This window comes from Camellia sinensis, chromosome 7 (genome assembly GCF_055761805.1).
Source record: "Camellia sinensis isolate YWXY chromosome 7, ASM5576180v1, whole genome shotgun sequence".
Lineage (NCBI taxonomy): Eukaryota > Viridiplantae > Streptophyta > Magnoliopsida > Ericales > Theaceae > Camellia > Camellia sinensis.
Window position 1 is genome coordinate 11,029,931 of NC_138967.1, and position 11,503 is coordinate 11,041,433.

The 11,503-nt window shown below is 34.0% G+C and overlaps 2 protein-coding genes across 4 annotated transcripts; one reads left to right on the plus strand and one right to left on the minus strand.

Moving 5' to 3' along the window:
- The first annotated feature begins 354 nt into the window (after window positions 1–354).
- Window positions 355–1,531, plus strand: LOC114268474 (Cox19-like CHCH family protein). Its single transcript, XM_028209664.2, has 3 exons — window positions 355–629; window positions 729–774; window positions 1,191–1,531. The coding sequence occupies exons 1-3, from the start codon at window positions 492–494 to the stop codon at window positions 1,244–1,246; spliced, it is 240 nt and encodes a 79-aa protein (XP_028065465.2). The 5' UTR covers window positions 355–491; the 3' UTR covers window positions 1,247–1,531.
- A 2,423-nt stretch (window positions 1,532–3,954) lies between these two features.
- LOC114268472 (putative protein phosphatase 2C 35) lies at window positions 3,955–10,598 on the minus strand. Of its 3 annotated transcripts, none has more exons than XM_028209657.2 (6): window positions 8,679–10,598; window positions 6,200–6,331; window positions 5,881–6,076; window positions 5,089–5,342; window positions 4,936–5,001; window positions 3,955–4,352 (listed from the first exon to the last, which is right to left on the minus strand). In XM_028209657.2, the coding sequence occupies exons 1-5, from the start codon at window positions 9,597–9,599 to the stop codon at window positions 4,999–5,001; spliced, it is 1,506 nt and encodes a 501-aa protein (XP_028065458.1). In that variant the 5' UTR covers window positions 9,600–10,598; the 3' UTR covers window positions 3,955–4,352; window positions 4,936–4,998. The 3 variants fall into 3 exon arrangements, with proteins under 3 accessions (XP_028065458.1, XP_082733541.1, XP_028065459.1); XM_082877415.1 differs by having other exon boundaries at window positions 5,089–5,346; XM_028209658.2 differs by lacking the exon at window positions 5,881–6,076 and having other exon boundaries at window positions 5,089–5,346.
- Between the last annotated feature and the right edge of the window lie 905 nt (window positions 10,599–11,503).

The window sequence follows — 11,503 nt, forward strand, 5'->3', positions numbered from 1 at the left end:
GATGTTTGAGTTAACTTTTTATGAAAAAATGTGTAATAAAAATTTGTAAAAATTGATTTGTAGAGAAAAATTCAAATTGGGAGTTGTGCAGTCGTAATTATTGACTTTTGGTGAATAGTGTTAACTTTTTAACTTTTTGAGTAACTTTTTGACCTTTTTACAAGTTCCTAAACTTGACCTTTGTAAAAAAATAAGTGAAATGATTATAAAATTGATGTGACATTTTATTTTATTAACTATTTCAACTTAAAAGTCTTTTTTTTTTTTTTTTTTTTTTTTTAGATTTTAGACCCCAAAAATAAAAAAAAAAACTTTTACAAACAAAGCCTTTAATAAGAAAGTGGCTAAAGATAAAGGGAACAACGTTCAATTTATTCATTTTTTTTTTTTTTTATCTCAATGTCAAACGAGGCCTTTGGTGGCCTCTACGATTAGGCCGGCCCCCTGCCAAATAGGAGTAGCAGGCCATTCAAAAGTAACCCATACACCCCATGGACTCCTCCCAACCACCGAACCCAATCACAGCCCTCCCACCGCCGCCACCGCCACTTCATCAGAGCGATGCAGTTGAGGATGATGAGACTGTGAAGCAACTCAGAGAGTGTTCTTCTTTCTACTTGTCTTTACAGGTATCTATATCTCTATATCTATATAAAAATATTTATTTTTGGAATTCATTCTGAAAACCCTAAATAGACCCCCATATGTGATTTCTTAAACTATTGCAGGACTGTCTAGTCAATACCAACAGAAATTGGAAATCTTGCCAAATGGGTATGCCTCTGTTCCTCTCCCTCTCTCTCCTGTTATATATATATATATGTGGGCAAATTACATTGGTAATTTCCCTACAGTTTTAATTAGCTCGATTTTGGACTTAATTTTAGATTTTGTATCAATTTGGTCCGTTTGATAATGCTGGTTAGAATTTTTTTATCAAGAATGATCATTAATTGATTAAGGTTAACCCGAGCAAGTTTATAAATTTACGTCTAAAAAATGCTAACACGGTTGTAATTAATTGGATCAAATTAATAAAAGAACCTCAAATTAATAATTAAAATCGAGTCAATTGAAAGTGTATACAATGAGCAAAATGGAGTGACTACCGATATAATTTGTCACATATATGTATATATATATATAGGTGGAGTACTATTTATTGATTTTCTGCTTAATTTTTCTTGCAGAAGTTCAGGCTTTGAAAGCATGCAATGAGAGGAGGAACAATGATAAGAGAAAGTGAAATTTTGACAAAAATAAGATGAGTCTCTGATTGAATTTGTTTTACCAATTTTGTGATCATTTTTTGGGTCTTGGCGTTGGATGAATAGAGGAACATGAAAATAAAAATAAAAATTTGAAGCCTTTGACAATGTGATACAATGATAAGCCTTCAACAATGTTATGTACTGATAATTACTGAATTTTTTTAATGCTTTCGTGGTTAAATTGGAACATTGAAGCATTTAATCATGGTGACCATTGTATGAAGTTCTGAGAATTCATGAACAGATTTTTTTTGGAATTATTTGCTCTCTCTCTCTCTCTCTCATGATAATCATGAAGTTGGGTTGTTTGGTAATGGTGGAATTGTAAATGAGTTGAGTTGAGTCAAATAGGTTGTTTAAACTTACTTTGAAAACTTAAGGAGTTTCAAAATATGCTAAAGTTTTACTTGTTTACCATTTGAGCTTGAGTTACTTATTTTTGGTAGTACTTTTATGCCTATCGAGTTAAAAGTTCGAAGAGTCTAGAAAATTAACAAACTTTAAAATTTGTTCAACTTTGATTCGTTTATGCAACAAAGTGAACTTGAATGAGGTTTTAATGAGTCAAATTCGAGTAGCTTAGTTCGTTTTGAAGTCCTAATAATTAGTGCTTTAGTGATGAGATTGTTGAGGATATGAGAGTTAATTGAATTGCTTATAAAGTAAGAGTAGAAAACCTTTTGAATATGCTCAGTTACTGTGATCAAAGAAGACAAGAAGGCTAGTTTTAGGCATAATGGAATCCATTTAAGGGTGATGAGTTTGAGGCTATCTGGTGGAGAATATGGTGACAATCAACATCTTCATTGTTTTTACAATAGAAAAAACACTAGGCAATAGAACTGATAGAACTGTTGTCTGTCTCTAAAGTGAATTAAACTTTTTAGCCACCCTCATTTGATTTTTCATCTTGTAGACAAAATTTTCTTAACCCACATGAACTTGGGTGATTATGTTATGTCCAAGAACAAGGGCTAGTGGGTGAATCAAATTTGTGAACCATAGCAACCCTCATTTATCTAATAGACAAAATTTTCTTGACCCACATGAACTTGGGTGATTATGTCAAGAGCAAGGGCTAGCAAGTGTTGAGACCAATAAGTGGAACAAAAGGATAATTACTTAATGCTACAAATTTGGAGGCTTCCAACCCAACATCAATTAACTATGGGTTGGAGAGGCCTCTAAATTATATGAACTAAGCTTTATTGGCTTCTAAGGTTAATGCTACATTCCACAACCCCCAAAAAGGATGCATACTAGTTATGCATTGTTGTAGTATTGGTTGTCAAAAAGTGGTGATAGTTACGATCTAAAGTGGTGGTTTTTTGTTATGACCAAATGTGATATGAAAATTATGCATCATTATGATACAATGTTGTGGTAGTTATGACCCAAAGTGGTCTTAGTTGTGAGATAAAATGGTGTTTAAGTTACTTATTTCATGACAAAACTACGATGAGTTGTAATTGGGCAGAACTACCTGACTTAAAGAAGTGATGTGAGATAAGTTTCTAATACTTCTCAGCATTTGGTCTGATCACATGTTGGGGTGATAAAAAAATGAGAAACAAATTCAGGATTGAGTACTTGAATGCTATAGGAGCCACTTGCACCTGCTGCTTTGCAAGAGAAGTGGTTGGCTGAAATTGAATCCATGTTTCTTGATGTTGTTACCATCAGATTATTTAAGTCAAGTAGTAAGCAGGTTGAACTATTTATTTGGCAGCAATGTTAAGCAGTGGTCATGGCTAGAAACACAAAGAACTATTAGGTCAAAAATAGAACTGCAAAAAATACGGCATCTGCAATTCTATAAATCTTTCTTTCACCAGGAGAGTGCCCTTGCATTTTATTGGAGACATTTATGTTTGGATATCTATTTGGTTGTGTTTTCACTTTTTTATTTTTATTTTTCAGATTGTTTTAAAAAATAATTAAGGAATTTTTTTTTTCTAGAAAATCACATTTGTATTTGAAACTTCAAAACCATTTTTACTCAAAAATGAGGACAATGTGTGTTTTTGAGCTTTTGCTTATGAAAACACAAAAAACACCCACTTTCCAGTCAGGCCCATGGTTGCTCTTAGCAAGTTTTTGTGGCTTAGTGAGGTATCAAGAACAAGGACATGAAAGTACAGCCTTGTACTTTTCAACACGGTAGAAATTATTGCCACTTAACATTATTCTTGCTAAACTCGCAAATGTTTTATAATAACAAACACTAGGCTTGTTTGGTACAACTTATCATAAATTAAAAGTTGATAATCAAAATGTAGAAATTAAAAGTACCTTTCTCCCTTCCCCCAAATTAGGGTTGTATGATGAACCATATAGACCAAACTATTCGAACTCAATTTGTGTTCAACTTGTTAACAAACATATTTTGAAACTCCTAACTTATTTGAGCTAGCTCACCTCGATAAGATTACATTCACCATAGAACTATATAAAAATATCAAGCTAGTCACGTATTGCTAGTGATCAACTCGTTTGAAATTAACTAAAAAGATAAACAAATCAAGTTTGAATACCTTTTTAAAACTCATCAATTTTAAACCAAGTTTAAACAATCCACTACTAGACTTAGCTTGATTCGACTTGTTACCCAAAAACAAAGAGAGAGAATCAAATCTACAGGAATTTCTGCAGTAAATGGTCAGTGTAATCAGAAAGAGAAACATGAAATGGAAGGCATGGAGATCTGACAATTAAAAGCACAGATGGTACAGCTTTTACACTAAACAAAAACTCTAAAACAACACTGTTCTGTTCCTACTTGCAAATTGTGTAAATAAAAATGTCATTCACAATTCATTTACATCTCTAGTAGTACATTAAAATCCATGAAAACACCAAACTTCCTCTCAATAATATCATCCCAACTCTCATAGCATCTTCCACAGCACCCCTCTTTATTCAAGTTAGGGTTAGGATTCATTCAGTCTTCTCTTCTCAGTGATTTAAAGCCAATTTTGTACACTCAATAGTCAGTGTTGTTACTACTAGCAAGTGAGATTACCATGAAATGGATTGCATAGAGATCAATTAGCACGGCACCAACTTTTGAGCTCCAACTCCCTGATATAAAAGGATTTATTTATGTGGTCAGAAAGTATATTAGCAACTCTAGAAGCACTGTCTTGTTTGATTGTGTCTTCGTTTTTACAAAATATCAAAAAGTTATTTCTGAATTTTTGAAAATCGATTTCGCATAAAAATCAAAACGATATGAAAATAATGAGTATTTTGGAACTTTTCTTTGTTTTGTTTCTGAAAGCACGAAAAAAAATAAAACGAAGAACGAAAACAAAGAAAACCAAAGAGGGATGTATAAATAGGATATACATGTTTGCTGAACTGTTTTTGAAAACTATTTCAGGAAACAAATTTCTGAAAACCCACTTTTTAAGAAATGTCAAAAAGTTATTTTCAATTTTTCTAAAAACAACCCACTTTTCAGGAAACCTGAAAAAGTTGTTTACAAATGTCAAAAACCATTTTGTGTAAAAATGAAAACAATATGAAAATAATGGGTATTTTAGAGCTTTTAACTGTTTTTGTTCCTGAAAACACAAAAAACGTAAACAACGAAAACCAAAACACAATCAAACAGGGTTTACACTTGCAAAATAAATATAAAATTAGGATTGTAGATAAGTACCATTTCACAGCGAATGAAACAGAACAATGAAAGAAACTTCCCAAATGCCTTTCGTTAGCTCAATCACTGCAAAGATAGGTGAGAAAAAATGATCAGTTACAACAAACAAGGGAAATAATACATAGAAAGCAGATCATGAGAAGCTCCCAATACCGAAGGCCTGGAAAGCATTGGAGATGGGTCAGCTATTCCTTCGCCTTGATCTGTCGATACCATATGTGGATCAGATAAATCACTTCTCACTGAACGGAAAGCTTCTGACCCAGGAGGGGTAACAAATGCTTCGGACTTTGCTTTTCCTGTCCCTGGTTGAGCCGGCTGATTGTCAACTTCACTGCTTACATTGTTAGCATTGGTACCTGATTGCTGATTGTCAACTTCACTGCTTACATTGTTAGCATTGGTACCTGACTATTACAATCGGATGATATATTAGCTATTTACTGACTAATTAATGGATTAAAATAGTAACGTAATGCCTCCAACAAGGTATTTTTTAAATTTACAGGCAAATGAAAACTGTGGCACGAACATATAACCTAAAATACGGGTGAATGGTAACCACCCCCATACCCCAGTTTGAACCCTCTCCACAACGAAATTTTCTTGTCTGGACATAAGATTCAAACTTAAATGTGGATTAATAATCTGTTTTAGTTTTATCTTTTTTCCCACCTTCAAAAGAATAAAGCATACACATTCCTCCCTATCACTCTAAAAGGTAACTATCCGGGTTTCATATAAAATCTTTGAAAAAGACTTTCCTTCATAAGAAAGAAAAGACTTACTATCTTTGGGATCAGATCCTACACCCGCTGCTCAATACACTACAGAAAAAAAGAGAAATTTTGTTGTGGAGAGGGTTCAAACTCTGGTATGGGCGTGGAATAGTAAAATAATGCCTCCAAGAAGACTAGACAATTAAAAATGAATACACTCTTTTACCTTTTCTTTTTTTTTCCTTTTTTTTTTCTTCACTCTGTCTAGTAAAGGGAAAAACAGATCCAGAGAGACCCTTTTTTGGACAAGAACACAAGAAATATCCCAAAACAAAAGTAATGAACCAATGAGCCTTTCGGTAGCATCGATCTCTCAAAGTGACACCCTTCAAAGTGACACCCTTCCAAAATGTAGGTCTCTCCTGATTACGATAATCACATCACATGTATCACAATTGCCGTGTATGGACACTAATACGCGGTGAATTCAATGAAGAAAAAGAAAAACAAGATTAACGAGCAAAGGAAGAATTACATGTTCATACATTAGACAATTCCTTAATACGTGCAATTATGATTGTTATATCATCCGTCCGATTTTCATTCTGCAACCATAGTTTGTATGATTCTCCAGCAATAGCAGAACATGCATCTCGAGGATCTGTATATCTTGCGGCCTGCATTAAAATAAAAAATAAAAAAAGAAAGACAACAACAGATGTCAGGAAAATTGAGTGAATAGTGCAACCAAGGGAACATAAAAGAAGTCATCAATGAAATATTTAGATCTCGAACCAAAGTTCAAAACTCAAAGAAAAAGAAAGGAACACAAGTTCAGATTGGTATCTGAGTTGTGAAATAGATAGCAATTTTATCATGCTTTAAGAAGCCAACAAATTCCCTCCACATATGCAAAAGACCATAAGTTAATTCAAAATTCTAAGAAGAAGAAAGAAACAAGTTCAGGGCAGTATCTAATTTGTGAAATAAATAGCACTTTTCATGGTTTAAGAAGCAAAACAAAATCTCTCCACCAATGCAAACTTTTCCACACTTGATTGAGACACAAGAGGCTTAGTTTAATTAGGTTTGATGCAAACATTTGTGCGAAAATATAATAGTTCCATAAAGAACTCATTTGCTAAAGGCAGTGCATCTTTTTTCTTTTTTCTGTTTTTTGGGAGGGCAGTACGGCTATGATAGAACGCTTGTAAAACAATGTTTAAGAGCTTAAGGAAGAATCAGGATGTCACAAAATGACTAATAAAACTTCAAAAATTAATGGCCTTGTTTGGTTTGTATTTCCCAAAAATTTTTAGGAAAAATTCTCTACAAATAAGTTTTCAAAAGTAATCAAACCAAACAAATTTTTCTAAAAAAATTTCCCAAAACTTGTTTGGTTTACAATTTTCCAAAGAAATCTCTCTCTCATACACATCAAATCAATCACTTTTTCCAAAACTCTCCCTCAAAATAATTTTCCAAAACATCCTTTGAAAAAAACCAAACCAAACAACTTTTCGTACTTTTTATCTCTAAAACTCATCTCCCAAACTCAAACCAAACATACCCAATAGTTCTCATCCGTTATTGTTGTTTCCTTACTTGATTGTCAATAATCCCAATAAGGAATTTAAAGCATCAAAATGTCTTTTAGTGTAAGCAATATGCTGTGTATGCAAAATAAAGTTGACAATGGTATCACTTCAGAAGAACATCCACTTGATTACACCCAATTCTGAAATTTCAACGAACATTGTTGGGGGCAATGTAAGCCATAAATTATTTGATTGATTCACACTATCTGATGTATCAATTATTCAGAAGAAAGGGTGACAACAGCTCTTCAAAGAGCTGCAAAGGGAAAATAATACTACTTAATAATATTCAATGCATAGATGCCAGGCATAGAATACAAATCCCAATAGAAAATTAACGCATCACCGTTATAACCATGAAATTCAGGATTTAAAAGGTGAAAGAAGTCTGAGAACAATAACACACTGTTGTAGAGAAAACAACCCTAACAGATGAATTATTACATTTAAGCTATGGAAACAACATGAAGCAATTTTCATATCCACACACTGTTGAGCGCGCCCCATTGAAATATTCATGTGACACAATTACAAATTTCGCTGAACAGGGAAATAGTATGCCATCTCTCCTTGGGGGTTATGCTAAAAAGGTTTGTATAAAATTGTAGCTATCAGTGCACATCCATACCCAAGCCCATGTTGTTTATATGGCTCGCATACTTCATGAATTTTTTAGGGCCATGCAACAAAATAGTGGAACTGTTAACGACACAATGCAACCAAGGGCATTGATGACAACTGACAACCTAGGGTTGCTACAAATAGTTTGTTCAGGGAGGGGTCTAAAAAAAAATCATCAATTTCTTATTCTAAATATTGCTATTAATATTATGATTCCGCCCTGAATATTATGCCTATATTATAAAAGCAGGGTTCCACGATTATGCAATGAAGTCTAATGTTAAACACTTTCTCAAGCATGTAAGAAACACTTCCCAAGTTCCTCCTCCCTTAAGTCAATAAATAAAATATTAAAAACAAAAGAATGAGACAATTTGATGGCAATTTTACAGAATCCTAGTTTCTTTTGCCATATTAGTTTTCAACTCATTTTCACATACTACAAAACCCTCTTAATGATTTTCCATGACAAACTAAACTATTAATTAAAACAAGCAAATGGCTTAGGGCCTCACCGTATCAATGAACTGTCAAAATCAACAGATTAATCAGGAAAGGATTGAAAATGATGATCTTTTCCGTTCAAATCCCAAATACAACTCTTAAGGATCAACAATGACAAGAAGATAAGCTTCAAACAAATACAATCATCTAAAACAGCAAATTTATCAAAATTCAACAGCTAAATAGGATTGATGTGAACAGAAAAACTTGGGAAGTGACAAATAGTCGATAAAGGAAAATAAATAAAGCATGAAAGTGGTTCCTAGTCCTATTTTGAATGCTGTTCAAGGTTATAACATACCATTTCCACAACAGTTTGGCTTGAGAGAAACTCGAAAATACCGTCACTTGCAACAACAAAGAATGGATGATGATCGGGTTTAATCTGAACCATTGAAACCTCTGGAACTGCAACCACACCAATCTTCTCTGCTGCGCTGTCCCCTACACTCCGCGTAAATGCAGTCCCAGGGTACATTCCATTTTGAACCCACAACCTCGGTGGATCACCACCTTCAGTCTCTTCATCACCCCACGTTTGAATATCCGGGTCCTTAAGCCCTTCCACTTGATCAGCACTCAAAACCCTGGCCCCACAGAGCTTCACCCTCTCACATTCATCTTTCCGAAAAGGTGTTTGATCATGAGACAAATCTTCAGCAACAACCCGACTCCTGTCCTTAACGGAAATCACAGCTCTCGAATCACCCACATTCGCCACAAAAATTGAATCCCCAATTACAAGAACAGTGATAGCCGTTGTACCACTCAACGTATCGTCTATCTCACTATTATGTAATTCCTCATTTGTTGCCAAAAATGCAGAATTATAAGCTTTTACAGGATCTTCTAACAATGTAGGATCACCGGATAGAATTTCAACTAACCTAGTCTTAACAAAATTTGAACATTGTGAACCAAATTGACCATGCCCATCAAATACACCAAAGAAATGAACATTTGGGTTATCTTGAATGTGTGTTTTGATACAGAAACTATCTTGATTTTCTTTACCAGGCATTTCCGGGTAGTACCCGTGTTGCGTGAGGACCGCACACTCCAACTGGAAATTCTGGCAAGGAATAAGAATAAAATCTAATAACCTATTTGCAAGTACATGTCTTTCATGGGCATTATATGGACCCAAATCTTTAACATCCTTTTTATCACCGTCTGATGATTTTGGGTATCGGCAACAACACTTTCCATGAACACAACCCATGTTTTCAACACAATATGAACAACCCTAACGAACCAAATTGAAATGCATACCATAAGTTTGTAAAAATTCCCAAGAGAAAAACAGGGGTGTATGAGCCAAACCTTCAAAGAAACGCAATTCTTGGTGGAAAATGCCCAAATGCGTACTCCGTAGATTCAAAATTGTGGTGATTACAAATGGGTTTTTGCATAAAACCAATCAGAATTGACTAACGATCAACAAACCCTAGAAGCAATATAACCCAGAATGCCTTCTTTGAATTGAATTATGCTTTGCAGATGATGATTGGCATCTCGGTTTTCCAAGAAAAAAAGATTTTCTAGGAAAGTTCAGGAGATTGTTATAAACCCATCAACAAGATATGATCAAAGAAAGAATTTTGATTTGGTACAAAGAAACCCATCAAGGAAAAAGGCAAGAAAACCTAAAAATCCAACCCTAAGAAAGGAAAAGGTTGAGATTTTTTTGCATTTTCTTTGATTATTAAACAATGGGTTCTACTTTTCAAGACATTAAAAGGGGAGGACGTGTTGTGTGGGGTCAATGAAAAAGGGTTGTACTTTTTTGGCAGTAGAAGATTCACGGCTCAAGGACAGAGAGCAATGAAAGCAAAGATTTCAAAAGAAAATGCAAACCCTAGAGGGAGAGAGAAAACAAAAGAGAACAACAGTCCATAGATGGGTCTGATGAGAGGGAAAAGCAAGAGATTGGGATTCTGCTCATCTATTTTTTATAGGTTTTGGTGCAATTATGTTTGTATTGTAGTATTTTGGATGGTTGGGTTGGGAGGACCTGTCCATGTCTCAAGAAAAACACAGGCAATTGGGAGTATTTTCAAAACAGGACAAAAACGGAAGGGTAAATTGCACTGATAAGGATAAATTATACAAATATCCCTACTTACATAAAAAGTAATAGTTCTAAATAAAAAAATAAAAAAATAACATTGAAAAACAAAAAGTAAAGGGAAAAAAAATAAAATAAATAAAACAAAATAAAAAAAGAGAAAATATATGAATATAATGTCTTTATTCCGTCTAAATAATTATAATAACAGTGAGTTAGTATAATTTTCTAAACGTTGAAAAATGACATGTATTAAATCTAAAATTCAGGGAATGTAAGTATAATTTGTCCTTAAACAGACAAGAAGCATAAGACAATAAAAATGTATTTATAGAGAGAGAGAGAAGTGAAAGGAAGGGAAGGGAAGGAATGGAGGAAGGTGATCATGGTGGAGAGTTGGGCATGATGAGATGATATTTTGTCTAGGTCTAGGTCTCTCTACCATTGGATTTGGATTTGGATATGAATATGGATATGGATTAGTGTTAGGGTTTGGATTTGGATTTGAGTTGATAGATTGAGTGAGTTTGGATTAGTGTTAGGATTTGGATTCATTTAAGGTGCGTTTGATAACATTTCCTAATGAAAATCTATTTACTAAAAGAGTGGGAATTTAGTGTTTTTAGAACAATATATATTGAGTCCTATTTATTTATCAATAATCCTTCGTAGCTCGAATTTTATTTGGCCTGCGTGGCTCGATTATCCAAAACGATATCGTTTTGAGCAGTTTTTTTTTTCCCTCTTATATTCTGGAACAGATAGAAGAAGAAAGAAGAATAGAAAGAGAAAGAGAGAGTAGAGAAAGGAAGAGGGAACAGAGAGGAGAGACATGCATCATCGCTGGCGTCATCACCCCGCCATCACCGGTGCCATCATTAACAGATCTGTATATACATAGATAGATCTGTGTGTATACACAAATCTGTGAATCTGTCTTTCTCTATGTGTGTGTATGTATAGATCTATCTATCTATCTCTCTCTCTCTATTATGAGTTGATGATGATGATGATGTGGTGTTGATGATGATATTTGTTATTGTTGTTGATGATGATGA